We start from the raw sequence: 13,642 nt of genomic DNA, 5'->3' as shown, positions 1-13,642 counted from the left end.
TGAAGAGGATGCTATCTCACTTTGATCTGGTTTTTACAATATAATTGATTATTCATACACCACTGAAGGAAGTTCTCATTGATTCAACCAAAAAAACATCTGGTATTTTTTGGGGGGGGGTAAATTGCGCCTTCAAATCGTATTAAATATCAAACTAGCTCTGATACATCACATTTGAAAACACATCAGGAAATGCAGGTGATATCAATACAGAAATAAAAAACAGTGTGTTGTAAAAAAATAAAGCATCTTTAATAGTTAGATTTTCTTTCACAAACAGCATGTTTTCACAGACACTTTGAGAACTGCATGGTCATATAAAGGAGGGTGATGGACGTGACTTGAAGCAGATGACAAAGATGAAACAGTTCAAATTGCTCAGTGTGATGAAAGGATGCGAGTGTGCCGCGGTGAGACGGCACTGAGAGGTTTTACACACAGTGCACCATCAGTGAGCCTTCGCGGGAAGTAGGGCATCTGGTTGCGAACCGTGGCTCTCAGCCATCACACAGACTTTGGACAAGGAAAAGCTTAACTCAAGGTCCACTTACTAGTTTTTTTCCCCCAGAGCTTTCAACCTGATCAAATTGTAATGGATTACATATTGTCATTGTGTATATTCTGCAATGCATGTAACCCCAAAATAGCCACGTTACAGATGTGTGATGTGACCGAAAGCTCTAGAAAAACTAGCAAGACAACATTGATTTGTTATTATTGATTATAACTGATGTTTCTTTGGTCAAAAGTGAATTATCAGAATGTTTTCAAATAAAGTCAATTTCCATTTGAACTGTATTTAAAAAATAAACACAGGTTCCAGATTTGTCCAGCTTCCAAGAGCAATCACTTCTCCATAACTAAAACTGTAACTATAATAGTAACCATCAAGAGATGAAGACGAATATTTGTTGTGCCTTGAACTGTTTTCTCTCTTTGTCACGTGAATGCAAAAGTTGTATATAAAGATGTGAAACATTTTGTACAGTATTTACATATTGGACCTTAGATTAATGAGTTGCTCTCATGACTTTGTAATAAAGCTGTTATTACTTTGACACCAATACTAATTTTAACTTTACTTTGGTTTCCTGACACACAAGTGTCTGCGTTCATCGACGTGATTAGAAGCAGAAGAGAGAGCACAGCATCAGTGTGTGCCATCGTTTTAATCACAGAAACTCATGGCGTTCAATTTAAATCACAATCTTTTGCAGTAATAAAATGTATATGACAAAAGCGAAAAGAGCAACTTCGTATGAGAACTACATTTCTCACAGTGAGTTTTGTAAACATTTTTGTAAACAGCTGTGGTACTTTTTGGATTCGTGGACAGCTGAGTATTAGATGTTAGAGATTTGCCTGAACTTTCTGTTCACAACCTGCATGGAGTCGTTCTTCATTTTTAAAGGTATTTCCACTTCTGATCTTTTCTTTCTGTGCTTTTTAAACCTCTTGCAACATATGTAAGCTGTCAGAGAGACGACTGAGAAGAGTAGCCCCAGGCAGGCCACTGAAAGAACAATGAGGACAGGCTGACAGGGGAACCGCTCATACCGTTCAGGCCCCTCTGTCATCTGGCCAATGTACCAAGGCCTCTCCTCTATCTCTATGTCAGCCTCTCTGGTCAGCAGACTCTGGATGTAACTCTCATTGCTCACTGTTTCATTGACAAAGAAGTTGACCATTACTGTTGAGTAAAGCGGTTCAGGCTGACCATGATCACTGACCTTCACCAGAAGGCTGTAGAGGCCCCGGTTGCTGAGTTCCCTCTTTAACGTGATATTTCCGGTTTCTGGGTCAATGGCGAAGGACCCTGGCTCGCCACCTTTCCTCTTAACGATACTATAGGCGATCACAGCATTCATGCCTGTATCCTTATCCACAGCATACACCTCTGTGATCGAGGTTCCTGGTAACGTATTCGGGAGCACTAGCATGTAGGACTGATTGGACTGAGGAAAGAGGACAATGGGTGGGTTGTCATTTACATCCAACAACAATACGGTCACCATGGTGACACAGGAAAGTGCGGGTTCTCCGCCATCAACGGCCTCAATCCACAATGTGTATGTCCCTTGTTGCTCACGGTCCATTGATGTCTTGGCCCTCAGGGCTCCTCGCCCTGTGTCTATCATGAAGATGTCACTGCCGTTCAGGATGGAAAGGGCCACCCAGCCATTTTCTCCTGCATCAGCATCCGTCACAGAGAGAACTCCGATCTCACCGTAGCCCGGGAAGTTCTCTGGAACAAAGAAAGTAAAGTCCTTATTGATGAAGCGTGGACTGTTGTCGTTCCGATCTTGCACCGTCACCACAACAGTTGCAATGGACTCCCTCCTGGGCGTCCCCTGATCCACTGCTCTCACTATGAACCGGTATTTCTCTTTCTCCTCCCGGTCCAGCGATGTGGTCACGGTCAGGACACCTGTCACACGATCTATAGCAAACATCCCAGGGGTGTCACCTCCAAGGAGGTAGATGACCTCCCCTCGGTTGTCGCTGTCCTGGTCTGAGGCTTGGAGTTGTGTTAGAAATGTGTTTGGTGCATTGTTTTCCTCCACAGATATTTCCACCATAGACTCCTGGAACACTGGTGCGTTATCGTTCTCATCTAAAACCTGCACCTTGAGGAAAGTCTTGATGACAAGCCCTTCAGTATTCTTAGCAACCACAATCAGTTCATACTCCTGTATCTTTTCATAGTCCAGTGGCTCTGTAGTCTCCAGCAGGTATTCGTTTTTGAACTGCTGGTAGGGGCCCAGCCTGAAGGGACCAGTCCCTTCCAGAAGACAGTCCACCCTTTGGTTCATATCAATGTTTTTAACAGTAAAAAAAGCAATTGGAGAAAACACTGGCTCAGACTCCTTTATTGCCACCACTCCATCCTTTTCTGGTGCGATGTACCGGGGTATGACAGCAGGGGGTCCGGTCACAACTTTGATGATATGGACAGTCACAGTTGCAACAGCAGGGATACAGCCAGGTCCATTAGCCAGAACCGTGAGTTTGTAAAAGGTGGATGTGACAGTGTCTATTTTCCCTGCAAGCTTGATCACCCCTGTGATTCTGTCCAAATGGAACAAGCTCCTGGTGTCCCTTGGCACACGTTCGCTGTAAGCGTAGCTGATCTGAGCATTAGCACCAAGGTCAGGGTCAAAAGCATGCAAACGTGCCAAATGGGCCCCTTTGCTGGTGTTCCCATGCAGAGTGACATTAATATGCGACTCTGTGAATTGGGGGCAGTTATCGTTCACATCTGTGATGAAAATCTTTAAAGTAGCAGCGCCGAGAAGAGGAGGGGTCCCGCCATCCTCTGCGATGATATCCGTGATGTATTCAGCCTGTGTCTCTCTGTCCAAGGCTTCTGTCACAATGAGGAAAGGTGTCAGCTCCCCCCCCTCGTTCTCCTCAACGTCCAGTGTGAACACGCCAAAGTCGTTAACCAGCCAGTAGGTCTGCACTCCGTGAGCACCCAGGTCCGGGTCCACCGCAGACTGCTCCACTGCATAACGAGCGTTAATCGGTGTGTTTTCGGGGACAGACAAGCAGATCTCATCTGTGGGGAACTTTGGCCTGTTGTCGTTCACATCCTCAATGACGATCTTGACTTTAATTAGCTGAAAGTGCTGCTGAGGCAACACAAACACATCCAGCGACAGGACACATCCCCGTCCCCCTGAGTTATCAGGACAAAGGGTCTCCCTGTCAATCTCTGTGGCAGATGTGTAAAGCTCTCCAGTGGTATTATTTAGATTCACATACTGTTCACTGACCTTCTTCTGTGGGAGATTGAATAAAAAGGGGGGCTCAACAGAAAAATCCAAATTTAAGTCTACTCCGATGGTCCCTATGAAGGTCCCTCTGGGTAATCCCTCCTTTATCTTATAGATGAGCTGTTTCGCTTGGCTGAAATTTGCAAAACAGGAGAGAGGGCTGGTGTAAAGCAAGAGGATGCACAATCCCTGTAATACAAGACAGTTAAAGATAACACAGTTTAATGAGAGGGTTGCAGAATGAGGTCTGCTAAATGAGGCAGCACTAATGTTTTATTATTCAGTGTGAACATTATTTTCTAGCTATAATAGAAGATGCAGAGCTCGGTGGACACTGGCGACCACGGTGTGAATTGTAATCATGACACTTAGTGCAGCTCTCTTTATAATAATCATTCATGAAGTTCAATTTGTTATGAACCTTAAGTTACTTTTACACAAGTTTACATCATTGAAAAAGACATGAGAGTAAAAACAGTGGAGTACAGAGAGGGCCTGATTGGGTCTCCTCCTTTCTTGTATGCACAGCATCATAAAAGCTACTTGTTAAAATGAAGTTTGTGTGCAATTTGAATTATCGTGAGACTTACCCATAGTCCTCCTCTTTTTCTAAGACCGTGGTGTCGGCTGTCGATCATGTTTCTGTCCCGGTCCAGCACTTCCCACTTACAGCAGTAAAAGAGGCAGTTTAAGTAACCCAGGCATTTTGAGTGCTGAGCAGCGCAGACCTCTGCTGAGCTCTAAGCCTTATTGCTATCTGACTTGAACAAGTCATTCATCCCAGTGCTGGCTCAGGACACTCCCACCACATGCAAATCAGCCGCTTGTCCTAGCCAATGAGAGGCCAGGGGCACTAGGATGTTTACTTGAGTTCGCAGATTTAATTTTGAGCACGCACCCTGGCAGAGCACATTGACACACACACACACACACACACACACACACACACACACACACACACACACACACACACACACACACACACACACCTGGAGTATTTAAACACACCCTTGTTGTCTCTAGCAGCAGCATACCTTGGATTCCAGTGGTCAAATGAAAGCAGCTGATCATTAACTGAGCTCATAATGACACAAGAGACTAAACAAGATGTAAAATATTCACAGCCACAGAGATTACTTTAATCCAGCATTAGTTAAAAAACCCTAGTGGAAAAAAAAAAAACTACGCAGGATGAATAAAAGCAAATGTGTAATGATGCAATGACAGACATAATGTTTCTCACAACCCCTGAACTTTGACTTTTGACTCCCAACAGATAGGTAGGTAGATAGATAAGCTTCCTCTACTGTAAACGCATGAAATCAGAATGAAAATATCCGACAGAGAGGTGATCTCGTCATCATAAGTGTAGCAATGGTCTGATTCTGGATTGAGCCTTTAACTAAATCAACCTCATAATCCCCATGTGTTCTAAATGCCGGGGCCAGCTGTTTGCCGGGATTGGAAACAGACTGAGAGACTCAGAGAAATTGAGTGATTGAAGTTCTCTGGGAAAAAAAAGAGAAGAAGAGTGGATTGAGACGGTCACATAGTCTCATTTTGTCAGGTCTCTGCTGTCACGCCTCATCACGAGGGTCCAGCGGACGGCCAATACAGAGAACTTAATAATACACTTCATTTCATTCGTATTTGGGGGGGAGGATGGAAACTGGCACAATTCCAAGTAGTTTTATGAGGCACTTTGTACGATATAAAATATATTTCTGTGATATAGATAGACTGTATATTAATATGGATTACACTGTACATATCCAACACCTGGATAAGAACTGACTTTGTCTATTTATTTATTTATCTTTTTGTTTTAATGACACCATTTTATTCTATCTTATTTATTCAGTCAATTATTTAGTTACCAATTTACTTTTTCTGATTTGTTTCTGGTTTTACTCATTCCTCTATTGGAAATTGATTTTATCTTTATCCTTTTCACATCTCTTAGCATTTTATTGTTTCATCTTTATCCTTTTAATATCTCTTTTAGCATTTTATTATTTTATCTTGATCATTTTAACCCACTTCACCTGCCTTTGGTGTTTCCTCATTTCAAATTTATGAGAATTGCGATAGCGTTTCCTCGGTTCCTGTTAATATTGTCTTGCTATGTCCGTGGATAGGGGCGGCTGGAGGGATGTAGAGGTATTTTAAAACAGTTTTTTACTTTTATTTTATACTGCTTTTATCCTCTTTTTATTCACTTGTTATTCTCTTTTTGTTACACTGTAATTAAATTGCTGTACAAATTAGATCTGATTGATTGATGTTACATTCAGTAAGATTATTCCAGTGTTTTTCAGTCCATGCACTAAACTATATTTCTGGAAACACAGCCTGTATATGCACAGTAAGCTGAGAAGCTTTCGAGTGTGGGAAAAACAGCAGATCAGTGAAATGAGTCATTAGAGAGCTGCCTCGAGGTGCAGAGGGTCTGAGGTGCTCAGCTGTGGATCGTCGACAGATTCCTTATGTGACACAGCATGAACACAACTATTAGTGTTTAGCTTGGTAAAAAAACATTCATCCATATGTGAGTGGGTTCACGTTGCGTAAATAATAACATGTTTATCTGTGAAGTTTCATCCAGGTCATGGTATCTTCAGGGGTTGTACACGTGTGCATAGACAACTGAGCTCAAGAAACACAAGCAAGTCCAGTTTCCTGTGTACACATGTGCAACCCCTGAAGATAACTAATGACAAGAATATCTGAATCGGATAAGGTCAAACTGGGTGTGAGAGCTTGTTTAAATACAAAATATTAGAAAATAGAGCATAATAATATTTTGGGATATTTTTTCGAATGTGTGCATCCCACAGAATTATGTTTACGTAGGTTACATTTGTTTAATTCTATTGTTTTATTAAAAAAATATTTTTGTATATGCATGTGGTCTTGGAATAACTGGAAACATTTGTTCCCTGCTGGAAAAATTCAAGTGAACGACATCAAAACATCACCTACATAGCATCATTTTTACAATCAGCTCTAAATAGCAGCTTCTAATGTCAACGTATGTTACACTTGTCACTGCTGTAATGCTTATGTGAGTAGTTTTAAATGATTCATTTGCCAAATCCCTTTTCTTTCTCTTCATTATCATGCACATATTAGTTCAAGGTGTCAAGGTGTTGTTGAAACGTTCGGATCAAATTAACACAAGACAATTTGTTCACAGCGTTCATGTTTTTTCCACATTCCAACAAATTCAAATCACGTGAAAACACGTTGGAACGATGACTTCACAGCTTGGGAAAGGAGATTCTCCAAAGAGAATAAATGTAAAACAGTTTGTTGTAGTCATCTGGGACCATAAGGTTAAAATGTGTTCAAGTATCTTTGATGTTTGTTAAAAGCAGCAACACATGTGACAAAAGACTGCGCTTCACCGATTGGAGATAAATGTGTAAATCCTTTCAGGAACTCTTGCCTGGGTCAGAATTATGGTGCATGCAAAAAACCTTGCGTGAGACAACTTAGCATAAGCAGGTCGACAGACACAGGCCCAGCGTTGGCTTTAAATTACTTACCTTGAAGAGGTGCATTACAAGGAGCTGTAACACAAAGGCCCGTGTTGTTATGTGTCAGTTAACCTGATACGATGACCTCTGCGCCTGGTGGCTGTCATCTCACTCGTCTCAGTGTCATAACATCAGGCTGGAAAACAGGGAACATTTCACAAAAAGTAATGTTCTCTGACCTGAAATCATTTAAAATACAAAGTGATTACGTTTAAAATGTCATTATTGCTTTATATCATATATCTTGCTGGCACAGGAACGAGTTTCATATGACTGCAAGGCCCTGTTTTCCAACTCCCCCATTTATCTTGTAAAAAATGTAATAAAATATCCAGAAAGAATGTGTCATTAAATACATTTTGTAAAATACGGTTACCAGAAAAAGAACCTATACCTCAAAGGTCGAGTAAGGCGAGAAGCAGCATTACTTTTGTCTTAATTACACAATTTGCTGCCTGGTCTGTGTAAGATGATGCTGCGGGGCATAATCTCTGACCAGATTTCCAACCAGATGTCCTGTTAACCCTGGTCTTTTAATCAAAGTGCTGCTAAGCTATCTTGATAGCTGCGAGACCAGGGAAGTTAAGTAAGACGGATATGACCACACAGAAATATCGTGTCACGAGATACGGCGGCTTCGAAACCTCTGTTTGAGATCAGTGTGGAGTCATCGTTCAAAAGGATCTATTCGATATGTGGGTAGCGTTAGTGATTAGACAATTTTCCTTTTTCAAAATTGAGCAACACATGATTAATATGCCACGGGCAGCTGTCAGAGATACTATCTAGAATGGATCAGAACAAAATATACTCTTTATTTAATTATAATTATAATAATAATAATAATCTGATAAACCTCTTATATTGCAAGACCCTTAACTTTTTGTGTTTTTATTTTTCATAACTAATTGCGATTGATTCTTGTATATTCTTATGTCATGTTATGTTATATTAGGTTACATTATGTGAAGTCATGTTATGTGAAACTTTCTAATTTGTTGCTGCCCGTCTTGACCATGTGGGACTCCCTGGCAGAAGTGATATGTGTATCGCTCGCTTCCTGATTAAATAAAGGTTAAATGAAAAATACTTTCACTGATATACTGTAATGATATTCATATTAAAACAACATTAAAAATGAAGAATGACATGAGATACTCATTTATCAATAAAGTTTCCTTTAGGGCAATAACATGCTGAATGATGAGTCTCATTGTACTGACCTGCCCTCGTCACTCCCCCTGTGGACCCATCAGAGTTAATTGTACAAATGCTTCAGAACATCAGGGAGCTGAACTATTACTGAAATCACTGATGTGTGATCTACTGTATGTGACTTTCACACGTTACAGATGAACCAATGAAGCCAGTAGATGCGGTTAGTGGCCGAACCAGCTGGACTCACTGGTTCTGGAGTTTTTATTACAGGTCCAGAAATGTGAATCACAAAATTTAAATGCCTGTAAAATCCTGGCTCATCAATACACAGCAAATACTTGTTAACATCTAATTAATCAAACCTGCATTTCCAGTGTTTCGAAAGGAAAATCACTGTGAATGGCACAAAGATTCCAGTTCACTTAAAACACAAAGCACCATTCAGTGTATTCAACAGGGCAGACATCCATTCTGCTTTACTTTTTGAATACGTGGACGTACAGTTTAATGGGCGTCATTAGCATATGATTTGCATATTCTCTCTTGACAAAGTGCCAGTGTTGACCTTTAGCACCAAGATGGGCCCAGACAAAGGGAAATAAGACAATACACATCCTGTATCTGTATTTCTGTCATGGAACAACAGTTTCCACCTTGATGCACGCTCGTGTGCATCAGCAGCACTGCAGCCGCATCCCCCCCCGCTCTCGAGTGGACAGGCCTCAGTGTTTCCAACAGAACGAGAAGTCGTCACAAAACAGGAGGAGAGAAGATTAGTTTTGCTTTTTCGCACAAAGGGATTAATTGTAAAAAAAAACTGCGGTTTTCTACATGTCCGTACAGACGTAATGAATTCTGTGTAAAGTAAGAACTGATTTCCATTAAATGTGAAAAATCAGCCATGGCTGTTCTAACTCTGTCACTGCCACCTACTGGTTAAATCAGAAAACAAGACAAACTACACATTATGCAGTTCAGTGTAGTGCAGTATCGTTGTGTTCAAAATCCATGCAGCTTTCTTTGCTGTTTCTACTTGGGCCCAAAACATCCACACTTGTATTTTCACTGGCCTTTGTTGACCAGCACAATTAGATTTGTACAAATGTGACAGTTGAGTCCTTATTCCTGATTATTTCTGCATTTCTCCTGCAGAGACCCGATTTTCTCCTTGACAGAAAGGTACAGAGGAAATTTGTTTTTAACAATGTGTCCGTGGCTCGACATCATGGAACCAATTTGGGGTGATAAAATGGAGCATATTATTATACCACACAATTTCCTAACCCAAATAGGGGTGTAAAGCTGAAATAAATAAAACACTCGACTGTTCTCCTCTTCACCCTCACACGTCCCCTGCTGCTCCTCTCCTCTGCTGTCCCCCCCCCCCCATCAGTTTTCTCTCTTTCTGCTCTTGTCAGCTGCTAAAGATGCATCCTGGCACAAATGTGAGAAAGCTCATCTGGAGGGGCGAGACAGGACAACGGGGAGCGAGTGTACAATAACATGAAAACCTTGTGAGCTTGTACTTGACGGACAGAGAGAGAGGGATGGTAAGGCTAGTCCGAGTGTGTTGAACCTCGGTGTTGTGTGTTTGTGTGCGTTTGTGCCTCTGCAGGTGGAGGCTGGATGTATCACTGAGAGCAGGTGCTGTGCTAGAATGTATGCCCCCCCCCCCCCCCCGCCACAGCTGCAGCCAAGGAGATTACTAGCCGGGCTTCCAAGTAATGAAGTTTCTATCGATTGGCCCACCACAGGCTCTTGTTTCTGCCTGCTAACACTGCGACTATTTCAAGGCCTCAATTTGAGCTTTTTGAGGACATCAATTAAGGAATAAAATAGAGTTTCCAAGAGGGTACAAGCCACCGATATAGAAAACAATCATATAGCAACTTCTTATACTTACATAACCCAAAACCTAAGTCCTGGAATTACTTTTCAGGTAACAGATTCGTTTGTGTTGTTTTGTTCCTCTGGTTTTTCTGTTACTGTGAAGAGACGTGACAACACCTCCGTAAATACACACACAGACACAATTTGTGATGTGGAATCCAGAATGTTCAGCTGCTGACATAATTATTTACATGTCTTGCAGTAGTGTGAGCCACAGTGGCAGTATTCAAGTATATTCCTGTATATTTTCATAAAAAACACTGGGAAGTGTTTTTTCGCCAACAGAAGAAAACAAATGGAGGAAGTTTCCCTCCCATCACAACGGTGCCTCAGATGGAAACTAATAAACAACAGAAGAAAAGGTGCAGGAAAACAAGAAGATAAATACTAGCAGGAACACACACTGCAGGTTTGAGTGAATAAGCCACGTGCGTGTTTTGGTATCAAATATTAATTTGTGCGCAGTAATTACATTAATTTCCCCCATGATTGAGCAGCAGGATTACTGTCTGCAGATAATGAGAAGGAAATTGGGAACAGCTAAAGGAAACAGGAACTCAAACCTGTTAAGTAAATGATGCTCCAGTGTACAAGAGGAATATGAGGATTTTATGAATTAACGACAATGATTAGATTTGTATTCCATCTAATCTTTAGAAAATATTTTTTGTGTTTTTTTTCTAAAATAATAAAAAAATAGCCCTGAAAGCTCAACGCACTATAATTTAAGACAACTTTTTTAAATGAAAAAAACATCTTCATCAATTTGACAACACATGCGCTGGAAATACAATAAAACCAGATATCATGACACATTTCCATAAAATACACTTAATGAATTGAAAAACAGGCTAACATGATGTTAGCTAACTGTATAACATGCTAGCTTTGTCTTAAACATCAATATGTAGGCTATTGTCTTCACTGTGGCTAACATGATGTTTGCCTGTTTCATTATTCATTAAGCTAATAAGCACGAGGCTAACGCTACGTTTTGTTGTGAGTATTTGGATGTTTTGTGTGTATTTGGTCACGTTGTGAGTATTGGGTGATATTTAGAGTATTTGGTTATGTTGTGAGTATTTTGTTATGTTCTCTTCATATGGGTATCATTTGCATGCATACTTTTCGTATTGTGGCACTTAACACTTCAAATAACTTAACGGATTTAAGTGTGTAAATACATCTGGTGCTAGTTAATGGACATGCTGCCTTCAAAGTTCCACATAAAACTTAATTATTATTTTGATGCACTTCAATAAAAAACATACCCATGGTGGCCCCTTTATTAAAAACACCTACCCCTGCTGGACCATGTAAAATATCTCATCAGCCGTGCATGTGCCAGCAACTCGATGCATTCAAAAAACCTGCAGACACGTTGAATTATCTCTCAAATGGAACAACAGAACTGGGGAAGAAATGTGATCTGAGCTGCAGTCCTGTCAGCGAGAACACCTTGTTAGAGACAGAGGTCAGAGCGAGATGGCTCACGCTGACAGGAAGGCAACAGCAACTCAAACCAACACAACGTTACAGCAGCCCCATGCAAGGCAGCGTCGCTGGCTGCACAACGCGTCAAAAAACTGAAGTAGATGGGCTGCAGCAGCATTAGACCGCACTGGGTCCCCCCTCCTGTCAGCCAGCAACAGGAGCCTGAGGATACAGTTAGCAGCAGCTCTCCAAAGCCGGACAGAAGTAGATTAGAAAAATGTTGTTTGTGACATTCGGTTGTCGGGGGTCAGAATTCGGTGTCAACGTGAGTCCAGTCCTCTCACGTGTCAACGGTTGAGAGGCTGGTGGCTGTGATGCGATGGTGCGGGGAATATTTCTCAGTGCAATTTAGGCCACTTAATAACTGAGTGGCCTTCAGTTGCTACAGTTTACTTGAGTATATTTGCTGACCACGCGCATCACTTTATCTCTGCAGTTTACCTACATTTTAAAGCCTAAATCCCAAGTAACACCATTTCGAGCTTGTTCCACCGTGACAATTACCTCAGTGCGCTACACAGTCCCCACATCCAAATTCTATGGAACACATTTCGGAAGGAGAGATGTGCACATGAAGGTGCCGCTGCCGAAAATCTGCAGCAACTGCATGATGCTATCATGTCAACACGGACCAGAATATGCAAAGAAATTTTCAAGCACATGATTAAATCCATGCCACAAAAAAAGAAGATAGAGGCAATTCTGGATGCAAAAAGGAGCTGCACCCAGTCTTAGGGTTTTCTAAAAAATACAAAGTGTTTTTTACTTCACAAATAGGCTCATTTATGTCAAGAAACCCCCAAACCACCATTTAAAGTTTAAGGACACCTTATTATCTTTAACAATGTGCTTGTTGTCCCTGAGGAAAAAAACGAATGTCACTGAGAAAGATAACGAATCTGGCTAGGGTAGGACTTAAAGAGGCTCAACTACAGACAGAGGTTAAAGAGAAAAGTTGGATCTAAAAGAACATGACAAATTGCAGTGTTTAAAAGAGGCACTGGGCACAGTGCCACATGTTTGTCTTTCATACAGCAGATGACAGAACTGTGGCTTTTATTGGAGAGACGTCCCTGGAAGGCACAAACACTGATGGTGATTCTTGAGTCTAACAAATCGGTCAAACACAATAGAGGCTGGATGACCATTAGATAAAGAGCAGTTTACTTTCTATTTGCTGCACTTCTTTTCGCAGCTTTTCCAGCATCACAATAAAGCTGCCTGGTTTAGTTCGTCCAAATACATTTGAATGGAGACAGTTTGTCTTTAATACAAAATAGTTTCTATGTCATTAACAGATCCTCTGGGTCTCAGTGATGGAGAAACTCCAGATGAAAAAGTGGCAGTCCTGGAAAAGGCTGGAGGACAGTACACTTAGATAAATAGTGTGTCTGTGACCTTGTGAAAAAGTTTGAAGTTTATCTGGGATGTGAAATTTGAAAGGGGTGATCTGTGTGAACAAGTTCTGGAGAAGTTCAAAATGCATGTGTGATAATGGTTTACACACATGCACGTGAAGGGATGTTGAAGAAGGTCCAGCATTTGTCAAAAGCTCAGCTCTCAATCATTTCTCAGCCCTTGAGAACATCGGTTGGATCATAATGTTTTTCGTATGTTCCATTCTCGTACACACGATATCTCTGGAGTGCCTTGAGGGGGGTGTATTTACACCTGGCAACAATGTCCACCCCCGGACTCAAGGATGAACTGATTTGAATTGATGGTCAAAGGTCAAGTTCGCTGTGTGACCTCACAAAATACCTTTCGGCCATAACTCAAGAAATA

At 41.3% G+C, this 13,642-nt stretch overlaps 1 protein-coding gene across 1 annotated transcript; it reads right to left on the bottom strand.

The window, feature by feature from the left end:
• Positions 1-249: 249 nt before the first annotated feature.
• LOC117759382 (protocadherin-20) lies at positions 250-4,517 on the bottom strand. Its single transcript, XM_034581466.1, has 2 exons — positions 4,367-4,517; positions 250-3,965 (listed from the first exon to the last, which is right to left on the bottom strand). Exons 1-2 carry the CDS (start codon positions 4,412-4,414, stop codon positions 1,344-1,346), a joined length of 2,670 nt encoding a protein of 889 aa, XP_034437357.1. The 5' UTR covers positions 4,415-4,517; the 3' UTR covers positions 250-1,343.
• Between the last annotated feature and the right edge of the window lie 9,125 nt (positions 4,518-13,642).

Source organism: Hippoglossus hippoglossus, chromosome 3 (assembly GCF_009819705.1).
Source record: "Hippoglossus hippoglossus isolate fHipHip1 chromosome 3, fHipHip1.pri, whole genome shotgun sequence".
Lineage (NCBI taxonomy): Eukaryota > Metazoa > Chordata > Actinopteri > Pleuronectiformes > Pleuronectidae > Hippoglossus > Hippoglossus hippoglossus.
Note: the sequence above shows the minus strand (reverse complement) of the source record. Positions and strands in the feature narration are given on the sequence as shown.

What these genes read in the sequence shown, in the direction of transcription:
- LOC117759382 (XM_034581466.1), bottom strand. Translation starts at nt 4,414, where the DNA reads ATGATCGACAGCCGACACCACGGTCTTAGAAAAAGAGGAGGACTATGG. An exon ending in GAAAAAGAGGAGGACTATGG is followed by an intron (nt 3,966 to 4,366) that starts GTAAGTCTCACG and finishes CTTGTATTACAG; the next exon opens with GGATTGTGCATCCTCTTGCT.